General features: G+C 42.8%; 1 protein-coding gene across 2 annotated transcripts in view; it reads left to right on the forward strand.

Moving 5' to 3' along the window:
- Positions 1 to 1,394: 1,394 nt before the first annotated feature.
- VPS72 (vacuolar protein sorting 72 homolog) overlaps positions 1,395 to 14,488 on the forward strand; it is a 35,791-nt gene continuing 22,697 nt past the window's right edge. Inside the window, exon 1 of one of the 2 annotated variants that reach the window (XM_030187182.1) lies at positions 1,395 to 1,724. In XM_030187182.1, coding sequence (XP_030043042.1) covers positions 1,608 to 1,724 — 117 coding nt within the window. In that variant the 5' untranslated portion in view covers positions 1,395 to 1,607. Of the gene's footprint in view, positions 1,725 to 11,413; positions 11,441 to 14,488 lie in introns of those variants that run through there. The other variant, XM_030187183.1, reaches the window with a different exon arrangement.

The raw sequence follows: 14,488 nt of genomic DNA on the forward strand, positions 1-14,488 counted from the left end.
AAAAGTGGAAAAAAATCAAGTGCTCGTCCTTTTTAATTTTTTTAACACAGCTATTAGTGGGATTTGAACCCACCACCCCTACATTACAAACCCTGTGCTCTAACCACTCAGCTACAAATGTACTTGCTTAGATGCTTTTCCTTTACTTCCAGGTCTCTCAGCTGATGAGTGAAACACGGCCAAAAAGGACGTTTTTATTATTCTGGGGTTGATGTCCAAAAAAGAGCCTGCAGCATCGGAGCCTGTTTGATTTTTTTTTAATAAAGCTTCACTTAAAAAAAAACCCACGTACATTTTTTGCCCCCCCCCCCCCTCACAATAATAAAAATGGCCTTTTTGGCCATGCTTCACTTAGCTGAGAGACCTAGCACTAAGAGAGAAACATCCAAGCAAGTTGGTTAAAACACGGGTCTTGTAATCCAGAGGTGGAGGGTTCAAATCCCCCTAATAGTGTTGTTAAAAAAAAAAAAAGGACAAGCACTTGGGATTTTGTTTCCACTTTTTTAAGTTGTATGAAGTCTTTATTGAACATTTATCAAAACAGCATCGGAGCCTGTTTGATTTTTTTTATATATATATATATAGTGAAGAACGTCCATAAAGGATGTTCCTGATGAGCACTTGACCGTTTTTGCCCCCCCCCCGAGTTTTTTTTTGTTTTCTCTACATTTTAATAATTTTTCCAATCCCGCGCAGCCCCAACGAGAGGTACAGACCTCTCGTTAGATTTTCCAGCGTTAAGGCAATCGGAAAAGGTTAGTGCATCTCATAAAGACCCACTATGACATTTGTATTAAAACTAATCAACATTGAACTCCTAATCTGATTACTTTAATCAGACTGTTATTATGTAACACCACACTCTACCTTATATTTTTGCATATCTGAGATATATTAATTATTTCTAATGTTCTTGATATCTAATGTACCTTCATTGTATTAATTGTATCAATGCTTTGCTCTTGTCACACCGTTAGTGACGATTGTCATTGCGGCATGACGTAAGTGCAAAGAGGTGGGAAAATGTGGGATAATAACAAATGCAACAAATAAATAAATCAATAAATTGCAATAGGGTTTGTACATGATTTGCTCATCTGCATTCCATTTTCCTTAGCTGCTACTGTGGTTGGAAAAAAGTGTTTGGTGCATTCCACGGTAATGTACTTGCTCGTTAATTTTACTGCATCTCCCCCCCCCCCCCCCCCCACTTATGTCTGACGTCAGTGTCGGGTAAATTAGTGGAAATAAGCAGAAGGACCAGCCTGCATTAATCCACTCTCTCCCCTCCCACGCCCACCCCCAAAAAAGGAAAACCACGCCCAGGCCCCGCCCAGTTTCATCAGCTTTTAAGACGTTGCCATTGGACTCTGCTTTCATTTGCAGAACTCGCTGCATCGGGCGCTCGGCACTCGTCTACTCAGGTCTGTCCAGCTCAAGGTCTCGCCCTGCTCGGCGCTCCTCACGCTCGGTTCTTCTTTGCTTTGGGCTGCGCGGCCTGTTGTAGCGAGAGACGGAGCCGCCAGACCCGAGCAGTCGCCGGCCGATGCTTGTTACCAGTCGTCTGCGCTCGCGGAGGGAGGGAGCTGCCCGTGACTGTCGTCGTCATGAGCCTGGCGGAGGGTCGAGCGCCCCGCAAGACGGCCGGGAGCCGCTTGTCCAAACTGCTGGACGCCGAAGAGGAGGACGAGTTCTACCAGACCACCTACGGGGGATTCCAGGAGGTGAACCATGCAATAACACACATATGCAATAATAGGGGGGGGGAGGGGATAACAGACATATGCACTGATATGCAATAATAGGAGGGGGAGGGGAGAGAGGAGAACAATAACACACATATGCAATAATGGGAGGGGGAGGAGAACAATAACACACATATGCACTGATATGCAATAATAGGAGGGGAGATGGGATAACAGACATATGCACTGATATGCAATAATGGGAGGGGGGAGGGGATAACAGACATATGCACTGATATGCAATAATAGGAGGGGAGAGGGGATAACAGACATATGCACTGATATGCAATAATGGGAGGGGGAGGGGATAACAGACATATGCACTGATATGCAATAATGGGAGGGGGAGGGGAACAATAACAGACATATGCACTGATATCCAATAATGGGAGGGGGGAGGGGATAACACACATATGCAATAATGGGAGGGGGAGGAGAACAATAACATATATATACACTGATATGCAATAATAGGAGGGGGAGGAGAACAATAACACACATATGCAATAATGGGAGGGGGAGGGGAACAATAACAGACATATGCACTGATATGCAATAATAGAAGGGGGAGGGGATAACAATAACACACATATGCACTGATATGCAATAATGGGAGTGGAGGGGGGAGGAGAACAATAACATATATATACACACATGCAATAATAGGAGGGGAGAGGGGATAACAGACATGCACTGATATGCAATAATGGGAGGGGGGAGGGGATAACAGACATATGCACTGATATGCAATAATAGGAGAGGAGAGGGGATAACAGACATATGCACTGATATGCAATAATGGGAGGGGGGAGGGGATAACAGACATATGCACTGATATGCAATAATAGGAGGGGAGAGGGGATAACAGACATATGCACTGATATGCAATAATAGGAGGGGGGAGGGGATAACAGACATATGCACTGATATGCAATAATGGGAGGGGGAGGGGAACAATAACAGACATATGCACTGATATCCAATAATGGGAGGGGGGGAGGGGATAACACACATATGCAATAATGGGAGGGGGAGGAGAACAATAACATATATATACACTGATATGCAATAATAGGAGGGGGAGGAGAACAATAACACATATGCAATAATGGGAGGGGGAGGGGAACAATAACAGACATATGCACTGATATGCAATAATAGAAGGGGGAGGGGATAACAATAACACACATATGCACTGATATGCAATAATGGGAGTGGAGGGGGGAGGAGAACAATAACATATATATACACACATGCAATAATAGGAGGGGAGAGGGGATAACAGACATATGCACTGATATGCAATAATGGGAGGGGGGAGGGGATAACAGACATATGCACTGATATGCAATAATAGGAGAGGAGAGGGGATAACAGACATATGCACTGATATGCAATAATGGGAGGGGGGAGGGGATAACAGACATATGCACTGATATGCAATAATAGGAGGGGAGAGGGGATAACACATATGCACTGATATGCAATAATGGGAGGGGGGAGGGGATAACAGACATATGCACTGATATGCAATAATAGGAGGGGAGAGGGGATAACAGACATATGCACTGATATGCAATAATGGGGGGGAGGGGATAACAGACATATGCACTGATATGCAATAATGGGAGGGGGAGGGGATAACAGACATATGCACTGATATGCAATAATGGGAGGGGGAGGGGAACAATAACAGACATATGCACTGATATCCAATAATGGGAGGGGGGAGGGGATAACACACATATGCAATAATGGGAGGGGGAGGAGAACAATAACATATATATACACTGATATGCAATAATAGGAGGGGGAGGAGAACAATAACACACATATGCAATAATAGGAGGGGGAGGGGAACAATAACAGAGATATACACATATGCAATAATGGGAGGGGGGAGGGGATAACACACATGCACTGATATGCAATAATGGGGGGGGGGAGGAGAACAATAACACACATATGCACTGATGTGCAATAATACAGAGGGGGAGGGGAGAGAGGAGAACAATAACAGAGATATACACTGATATGCAATAATAGGAGGGGGAGGGGGGAGGAGAACAATAACACACATATACATTGATATGCAATAATGGGAGGGGGAGGAGAACAATAACAGAGATATACACTGATATGCAATAATAGGAGGGGGAGGGGGGAGGAGAACAATAACACACATATACATTGATATGCAATAATAGAAGGGGGGAGGGGAACAATAACAGACATGCAATAATGGGAGGGGGAGGGGATAACAATAACACACATATGCACTGATATGCAATAGTAGGGGGGGAGGGGAGAGAGGAGAACAATAACACACATATGCAATAATGGGAGGGGGAGGAGAACAATAACACACATATGCACTGATATGCAATAATAGGAGGGGAGATGGGATAACAGACATATGCACTGATATGCAATAATGGGAGGGGGGAGGGGATAACAGACATATGCACTGATATGCAATAATAGGAGGGGAGAGGGGATAACAGACATATGCACTGATATGCAATAATGGGAGGGGGGAGGGGATAACAGACATATGCACTGATATGCAATAATGGGAGGGGGAGGGGAACAATAACAGACATATGCACTGATATCCAATAATGGGAGGGGGGAGGGGATAACACACATATGCAATAATGGGAGGGGGAGGAGAACAATAACATATATATACACTGATATGCAATAATAGGAGGGGGAGGAGAACAATAACACACATATGCAATAATAGGAGGGGGAGGGGAACAATAACAGAGATATACACATATGCAATAATGGGAGGGGGGAGGGGATAACACACATGCACTGATATGCAATAATGGGGGGGGGGAGGAGAACAATAACACATATGCACTGATGTGCAATAATACAGAGGGGGAGGGGAGAGAGGAGAACAATAACAGAGATATACACTGATATGCAATAATAGGAGGGGGAGGGGGGAGGAGAACAATAACACACATATACATTGATATGCAATAATGGGAGGGGGAGGAGAACAATAACAGAGATATACACTGATATGCAATAATAGGAGGGGGAGGGGGGAGGAGAACAATAACACACATATACATTGATATGCAATAATAGAAGGGGGGAGGGGAACAATAACAGACATGCAATAATGGGAGGGGGAGGGGATAACAATAACACACATATGCACTGATATGCAATAGTAGGGGGGGAGGGGATAACAATAACAGACATATACACTGATATGCAATAATAGGAGGGGGAGGGGGGAGGAGAACAATAACAGACATATACACTGATATGCAATAATAGGGGGGAGGAGAACAATAACAGACATATACACTGATATGCAATAATAGGAGGGGGGAGGGGATATGAATGGGTATCAGGGGAGAGAGGAATAACATACATGTACACTGATATGCAATAATAGGGGATAACAATAACATACGTGTACAATGATGTGCAATAATACGAAGGGGTAACAATAGCATATGTGTACACTGTGCAATAATATGAGGGGGATATGAACAGGTATCAGAGGGCAGAGAGGAGAACAATAACATGTGTACAATGATTATGAGGGGAATAACATACATGTACACTGTGTAATAATACGAGGGGGATAACAACATATATTTACACTGATGTGCAATAATAGGAGGGGGATATGAACAGGTATCAGAGGGCAGAGAGGAGAACAATAACATATGTGTACAATGATATGCAATAATACGAGGGGGATAACAACATACATGTACACTGAGGGGGATGTATGTACATGTATGACGGGGATATGAATGGGTATTTATTTATTTATTTGCTGCATTTGTATCCCACATTTTCCCACCTATATGCAGGATCAATGTGGCTTATATTTTGTTCAAAGTATATTACAAGTAAGGTGCATAAGAAAATCAGGTAAAAAGTAGAAGTTGATAAATAGATAATTCATAACATAAATGAGTAGGACAAGGTATAAAGATCGATACTGAGAATGCGATTAAAGAAATCAAATTAGGAGAGTACAATAAAGAGAGTTCTGGTGTAGCCTAGGAGCTAATTCGTTATGGAGGATCCTTTTTTTATAAGTCTATTTAAACAAGTTTGTCTTCAGTAGTTTCCGGAAGGTTGTGTTTTTATGGTAGTTGGTAGTTCATGCCATGGTTGTGTGCAGATACAAGAGAAGCTAGATGCATGCATAGATTTGTATTTAAGTCCTCTGCAGTTGGGATAATGAAGGTTTAAGAAGGTACGTGATGAACTTTTCTTATTTCTTGCTGGTAGGTCTACTAAGTCAGACATGTAAGATGGGGCCTCTCCATAAATGATTTTATGAACCAAGGTGCAAATATTGAATGCAATTCGATCTTTTAATGGGAGCCAGTGTAATTTTTTCTCTAAGGGGTTTGGCGCTTTCATATTGTGCTGCGGTGTTTTGGGCAGTCTGGAGTTGCTTAATGGTTTGTGCTTTGCATCCTGCATAGATGGAATTACAGTAGTCCAAATGGCTCAGTAGCAACGATTGCACCAGTTTGCGGAATGTCTCCCTTAGGAAGAAGGGTTTCACTCTTCTAAGTTTCCACATTGCACTGCATGGAACATCTTTTTTTAATGACATTTTTGTCGTGGCTATCTAGGGTCAGATTTCGGTCAGTTGTAACACCCAGGAGTTTCAAGGTGTCCGCAACAGGCAGAGATTTGGTATATTTATATTGGTGTAATTGGTTTTATTGTCTTTTCTGCGTTGAGTTTTAGCTGGAATGCATCTGCCCATAAGTTCATTATTTGGAAGCTGAGGTTGATTTTATCTGCAATGTCTGATAAGTCATTTTTAAACGAAATATATATCGTTACATCAGCATAAATATATGGGTTCAGGCCATGGTTGGAAAGCGATCTGGTCAGTGTATCAGAGGATAACAATAACATACGTGTACAATGATATGCAATAATACAATAATGATATGAGTCAGTATCAGAGGGGAGAGAGGATAACTGACATCTACACTGGTGTAATAATACAAGGATGATATGAATCAGAGGGGAGAGAGGATAGCGTACTGATATGTAATAATCACATAATGATATGAATCAGTATCAGAGGGAAAAGAGAGGACACATTCTATTATATGCTTATGGCTCCAGTACACTTTTTCTTCTTGGCACTGTCCCTTCCTAATTTGTTTCTCCATCTTAAACCACTGTACACTGCAGGAACACATTGTCCACCATCTGTATTCATCATCTTTTTCTTAGCTCTCAACCTTAAACATTTCCTTCCTTCTATTCATGCATCTCCTTTCTAGCTGAGTACATCTCGCCTTCGTCGCTGTCGTCGTACCTCTCCTACTCGGTGGTGGGAGGCGGGGCTGGTGGTTGGGAGGCGGGGATAGTGCTGGGCAGACTTATATGGTCTGTGCCGGAGGCAGGGATAGTACTGGGCAGACTTGTACGGTCTGTGCCCTGAATAAGGCAGGTACAAATCAAGGTAAGGTATACACAAAAAGTAGCACATATGAGTTTATCTTGTTGGGCAGACTGGATGGACCGTGCAGGTCTTTTTCTGCCATCATCTACTATGTTACTCTTCTCCGTACTCTCTTACTCCTTCTCCTGCTCTCTGCTGGGGACATCAATCCCAATCCTGGTCCTCCACATCAGCTCTCATCCTATTTCTGCAGGTCACACCGTGATATCTCCAATCTAATTTCTGTTCCTCTCCTCCCCCCCCCCCCCTTCTTCCCTGCCTTTCTCTTGCGCTCTGTGGAATGCCCGCTCTGTCTGTAACAAACTGCCCTACATCCGTGACCTCTTTATCTCTCGTACTCTCCATCTGCTTGCCTTACTGAAACTTGGCTTTACCCTGAAGACACTGCTTCAGTCGCAGCCCTATGCCATGGAGGTAATCTTTTCTCCCATACTCCTCGCCCAGTTGGCCTTGGAGTTGGTGTCGGGCTACTACTTTGTCCCTCTTGTAGATTTCAACCTCTTCTACCTCAATCTCACTGTTTTTTTCTTTCGAAGTCCACTCCATCCGTCTATTCGCTCCTCTGCCTCTCCGAGTAGCAGTCATTTTTCGACCCCCTGATAAGTCCCTTTCTTCCTTCCTCACTGACTTTGATGCTTGGCTTTCCTTCTTTCTGGAACCTTCATCTCCTTCCCTCATTCTTGGAGATTTTAACATTCATGCTAATGATCCCTCTGACTCTTATGCTTCGCAATTTCTTGCTTTAATATCCTCTTTCAATCTTCAATTGTGCTCCACTGCCCCCACTCAGCAGAACGGCCACTGTCTTGATCTTATCCTCTCCTCAAACTGCTCACTCTCCAGTTTCTGTGCCTCAACTCTTCCCCTCTCTGACCATCATCTGATAACTTTCACACTTAAGTCCCGTCCAATCTTAATACATTTAGGATTCTTCAGGCTATTGACCCTTCTACTCTGTCCTCCAATGTTTCAAATCTCTTCTGTACCACTGTTATCCAAGTCTGTCAATGAGGCTGTCTCTTCCTATAATACTATTTTCTCCTCTGCTCTGGATACTCTCGCTCCTGTCATTCCCCGTTCTGTAAAACGTACCAAACCCCAACCTTGGTTGACCTCTAGAATCCGCTACCTACGTTCCTGTGCCTGCTCTGCCGAATGCTTTTGGCTGAAATCCCGTACCCATGCTGACTTCATACATTTCAAATTCTTGCTGACTTTCTTCCAGTCTGCTCTTTCTTGCCAAACAGGACTATTACATCCAGTTGACTAATTCTCTTGGCTCAAACCCTCGTCGTCTCTTTGCCACACTGAACTCTCTCCTCAAAGTGCCTTCACCTCCCCCTTCACTTTTCCCCCAGACTCTGGCTGAGTTCTTTCATGATAAGGTTCACAAGATTAAACTTGAATTCTCAACCAGGTCACCTTCACCTCTCCTTCCCTTAGTCCATTCTCTCAACCCTCCAACCTCTGCCTCCTTTTCTGAAATCACTGAAGAGGAAACTACACATCTTCTTTCCTCCCCGAAACTAACTACCTGTTCCTCTGATCCTATTCCCACCCATCTACTTAACACTCTCTCTCCTACTGTCATCCCTTTTATCTGTCATATCCTCAATCTGTCACTGTCCACTGTGACTGTTCCTGATGCCTTCAAACATGCTATAGTCACACCACTCCTTAAAAAAACCTTCATTGGACCCTACCTGTCCTTCCAACTATCGCCCCATCTCCCTCCTCCCTTTCCTATCCAAGATACTTGAATATGCTGTTCACCGCCGTTGCCTTGACTTTCTTTCATCTCAAGCTATTCTTGATCCACTTCAATCTGGCTTTCGCCTCTTTCATTCAACTGAAACAACGCTTGCTAAAGTCTCCAATGATTGTTCCTAGCCAGATCCAAAGGTCTCTATTCTATCCTCATCCTTCTCGATCTATCTGCTGCTTTTGACACTATTGATCACAGCCTACTCCTTTGTATGCCGTCCTCACTTGGATTTCAGGGCTCTGTTCTTTCCTGGTTTTCTTCTTATCTCTCCCAGCGTACTTTTAGTGTATACTCTAGTGAATCCTCCTCTACTTCTATCCCACTGTCAGTTGTTGTATCTCAGGGATATATCCTGGGACCTCTTCTCTTCTCCTTCTATACTTCTTCCCTTGGTACTTTGATCTCATTCCATGGTTTTCAGTATCATCTTTACCCTGATGACTCCCAGATCTACCTCTCCACACCAGAAATCTCAGCCGAAATCCAGGCCAAAGTATCAGCCTGCCTGTCTGACATTGCTGCCTGGATGTCTCAGCGCCATCTGAAACTAAACATGACCAAGACTGAGCTTCTTATCTTTCCCCCTAAACCAACCTCTCCTCCTCCCCCATTCTCTATTTCTGTGGATAACACTCTCATCCTTCCTGTCTCATCAGCTCGTAACCTTGGGGTCATCTTCGACTGCTCCCTCTCCTTCTGTGCACATATTCAACAGACTGCTAAAACCTGTCGTTTCTTTCTCTATATCAGCAAAATTCGCCCTTTCCTTTCTGAGCACACTACCAGAACCCTCATCCACACTCTTATCACCTCTCGCTTAGACTATTGCAACTTGCTTCTCACAGGTCTCCCACTTAGCCATCTCTCTGCTCTTCAATCTGTTCAAAATTCTGCTGCACAACTAATATTCCGCCAGTGTCGTTATGCTCATATTAGCCCTTTCCTCACTTCACTGGCTCCCTATCTGTTTCCGCATACAGTTCAAACTCCTCTTATTGACCTATAAGTGCATTCACTCTGCAGCTCCTCAGTATCTCTCCACTGTCATCTCTCCCTACATTCCTCCCTGAGAACTCCACTCACTGGGTAAATCTCTCTTATCTGCACCCTTCTCCTCCACCGCTAACTCCAGACTCCGTTCCTTTTATCTTGCTGCACCATATGCCTGGAATAGACTTCCTGAGCCGGTATGTCAAGCTCCATCTCTGGCCGTCTTCAAATCTAAGTTAAAAGCCCACCTTTTTGATGCTGCTTTTAACTCCTAACCCTTATTCACTTGTTCAGAACCCTTATTTTATCATCCTCACTTTAATATTCCCTTATCTCTTGTTTGTCCTGTTTGTCTGGCCTAATTAGATTGTAAGCTCTGTCGAGCAGGGACTGTCTCTTCATGTTCAAGTGTACAGTGCTGCGTACGTCTAGTAGCGCTATAGAAATTAGTAGTGCTAATACATAATAATAATTATATGAATTAGAGGGGAAAGAGGAGGGCAAATTCTGCTACACTGCATATGGAGGTTTCACAAGTTTGTTTTATTCATTTATAGTCTACATAAAACACATTCTCTTGTCTCCATTGTACGATTGTTTTCTTTCAACCAGCTAAAAGTAACTTCATTGCTTCAGATCATAAATGCATCCGCAAATAAGTTTTTCAACAATTTCTTGAATTGACTTGTATTCCTCATTGTCCTGATCATAGTAACATAGTAGATGACGGCAGAAAAAAGACCTGCACGGTCCATCCAGTCTGCCCAACAAGAACTCATATTTGCTACTTTTTGTGTATACCCTACTTTGATTTGTACCTGTGCTTTTCAGGGCACAGACCGTATAAGTCTGCTCAGCACTATCCCTGCCTCCCAACCACCGGCTCTGGCACAGACCGTATAAGTCTGCCCAGCACTATCCCCGCCTCCCAACCACCAGCCCCGCCTCCTGATCTTGACTAAGCTCCTGTTCTGGCAACAAGTTCCACCACTTTGGCCCCACTATTGAGAACGATTTTTTTGCCTCATTTCTTCAAAATCGATCGTATGCAAAGCTGAAATAGATAATAAATCAGACCCTACTGATCTCGGAGGCCTATTTGGTTGGTAAATCCTATACAGGGCATTGCCACTCATTACCAACGGTTTAAAATCCTCTCCAGGTATACAACCCTTCAACCGGTGTAGCATCTTCATTAAAAAAAAAACAAACCCTGCATTACCTTTCTAATGTGAGGTTTAAAATTCAAAATAACCCCCAAATTATGAACCTCTTTTATGTCAAAAGAACTTCATTTTCACAAAGTTTAATTGTCTCTGGAACCTGCTTCTCGCCGTGTCCACCCATCACACCAAAAATGGACAAGGTGAACTATGTAATACATACATATACAGTGATATATAATAATGCAATAATGATACGAATTTCTGTCAAACCATGTATGTGGGCTTCCAGGAGGTGAACTATATAACACTGATATATTATGGTAAAACAATGATATGAATCACTATCAATGGGAAGGAGGAGGCTGTGATTTTCCATGATTAATGTGTGTCTGCGCCTATGAGGTGAACTGTCCAATAATATAAATACGGATTGATGTATAATAATGAATTAATGATGTAATTCAGTATCAGAGGAGTAAATTCTACCAGTATCCAATAACGTAAATATGGACTGATGTATATTTTTATACAAATTATGCTATGATTCACTATCAGAGAGGTGGACGGGTTCTACCAGATCACATGTCATAGCTGTCGGAAGGTGAAACTTATAGTTGCATATCAGTTCATAGGTGTAAAACTGCTGTTGGGGAGAGGTAGAATGAATTTTATTCATCCCTATGTAGTAACTCCTAGGAACGAGAATATGTAATGACATATTCGGTAATACACCGACAGCGTCCAAAAGAACAAGCAATTTGTCCCGCCTATCCCAGAAATAGTGGATTATTCCCACGTCCATTCAATAACATTCTATGGCCTTTTTCTCCAGGAAGCCGTCCAACCCTTTTTTGCAGTCTGCTAAGTTAACCACCTTTTCCAGCAGCGAATTCCAGAGTTTAACTACGCGTTGAGTGAAGAAAAATTTCCTCCGATTCGTTTTAAATTTACCACACTGCAGCTTCATCGCATGCCCCCTTGTCCTAGTATTTTTGGAAAGCGTAAACAGACGCTCCACATCGACCCGTTCCATTCCACTCATCTTATAGACCTCTATCATATCTCCCCTCAGCCGCCTTTTCTCCAAGCTGAAGAGCCCCAGCCTCTTCAGCCTATCCTGATAGGGAAGCCGTCCCATCCCCTGTATCATCTTTGTCGCCCTTCTCTGCACCTTTTCCAATTCCACTGTCTTTTTTGAGGTGCGGCGACCAGAATTAAACACAATACTCAAGGTGCGGTCGCACCATGGAGCAATACAACGACAGAATAATATCCTTATTTTTGTTTTCAATCCCTTTCCTAATGATACCCAACATTCTATTTCCTTTCCTAGCCACAGCAGCACATTGAGCAGAAGTTTTCAACGTATCATCAACGAAGACACCTAGATCCCTTTCTCGGTCCGTGACTCCCAACGCTGAACCTTGCATGACGTAGTTATAGTTTGGGTTCCTCTTTCCCACGTGCATCACTTTGCACTTGTTCACATTAAACGTCATCTGCCATTTAGACGCCCAGTCTCCTGGTCTCGTAAGGTCCTCTTGTAGTTTTTCACAATCTTCCCGCAATTTGACTACTTTGAATAACTTTGTGTCATCGGCAAATTAGATTACCCCCATCTCTAGGTCATTTATGAATATGTTAAAAAGCAGAGGTTCCAGCACCGATCCCTGAGGGACCCCGCTAACTACCCTTCTCCATTGTCAATATTGACCTTTTAGTCTTACTCTGTTTCCTGTCTTTCAACCAGTTTTTAATCCACAATAAAACACTACCTCCGATCCCATGTCCCTCCAATGTCCTCTGTAGTCTTTCATGAGGGACCTTATCAAACGCCTTCTGAAAATCTAGATACACAATATCAACCGGCTCACCTTTGTCCACATGTTTGTTTACTCCTTCAAAGAAATGCAGCAGATTGGTGAGGCAAGACTTCTCTTCACTAAATCCATGTTGACTTTGTCCCATTAGTCCATGCTTTTGAAGGTGCTCTGTAATTTTGTTCTTGATTATAGTCTCTACCATTTTGCCTAGCACCGACGTCAGACTCACTGGTCTATAATTTCCCAGGTCTTCTCTGGAACCTTTTTTTAAATATCGGCGTTACATTGGCCACCCTTCAATCTTACGGTACCATGCTCAATTTTAAGGGTAAATTAAAGGTAATCAATAGAAATACAACAAAATAAAACATGAAAAAGAAAATAAGATCTTTTTTTATTGGACATAACTTAGTACATTTCTTGATTTAGCTTTTGAAGGTTGCCCTTCTTTGTCAGATCAGAAATGAGCAAATCTTGGTAGATGACAGTATATGTAAGTGAGACATCAAAGCATTTCAGTGACAATCTAACAGGGTGGGGATGGAGGTGGATGGGTGAGACGGGGATATGCATGGAGACAGGAGAGTGACAAAGCAGTACAATTTTATGGCTTATGGGCTAGAAAGCCCAGATCTCTGAAGTCCTGTCTGGTGGGTGTCAAAATATTTAATCATTCTTACTTCAAAGGTCTTACGTTCCTGTATTGTTTAAAGTTACCCTTCAGGATTCTTACTATGAAATCACTAGTACAGTGTTCTGTTTTTGTAAAGTGTTGTCCCACAGGTGTGGCATCCTGGCTGGCAATGGCATTTTTCATGTGATATCTGTGTAGGTTAAATCTTGTTTTTAGCATCTGGCTTTTCTCTCCAATACAACATCCTTGGCCACATTTTTTTACACTGGATGATGTATACCACATTGGAAGACAAGCATGTGAAGGGTTCCTTTATGTTGAATATTTTTTCCTTTGTGAATGACTGTGGGGTCCTGTGAGATGTTTTGGCATAGTTTGCAGCTGGATATATTGCAAGGATGTGTGCCATTCTCTTCTTTTTCAGTCTGTGTTGGGAGCTTACTTCTTATTAGCTTGTGTTTTAAGTTGGGTGGCTGTCTGAATATCTTTCAGTAATTCATCCTCCTTGAGTAGAGGCTGTAGATCTTTTATGATTCTTCTTAATTTTCCCAGTTCTGGGTTGTATGTCACTATAAGGGGGATTCTGTCTGTAGCTTTTTTTTCTTTGAACTGTAGTAGATTTTCCCTGGGTGTTTTGAGGGAGGAGGCAATATTCTTGGAGATTATTTTGGGATTGTAGCCTTTGTTTGAAGGGTACAACCAGGATTTCTAGGTGTCTGTGTCTGTCCCCTGCGTCAGAGCAGATATGGTGGTATCGGTATCTTGTGGCTTGGCTGTAAATAATGGATCTTTTTGTATGTGAAGGATGGAAGCTGGAGTTGTGGAGGTAGCTGCATCTGTCTGTGGGTTTCTTGTATATAGATGTTTGTATATTGCCATCGCT

The sequence above is a fragment of the Microcaecilia unicolor genome, chromosome 14 (assembly GCF_901765095.1).
Source record: "Microcaecilia unicolor chromosome 14, aMicUni1.1, whole genome shotgun sequence".
NCBI classification, from domain to species: domain Eukaryota; kingdom Metazoa; phylum Chordata; class Amphibia; order Gymnophiona; family Siphonopidae; genus Microcaecilia; species Microcaecilia unicolor.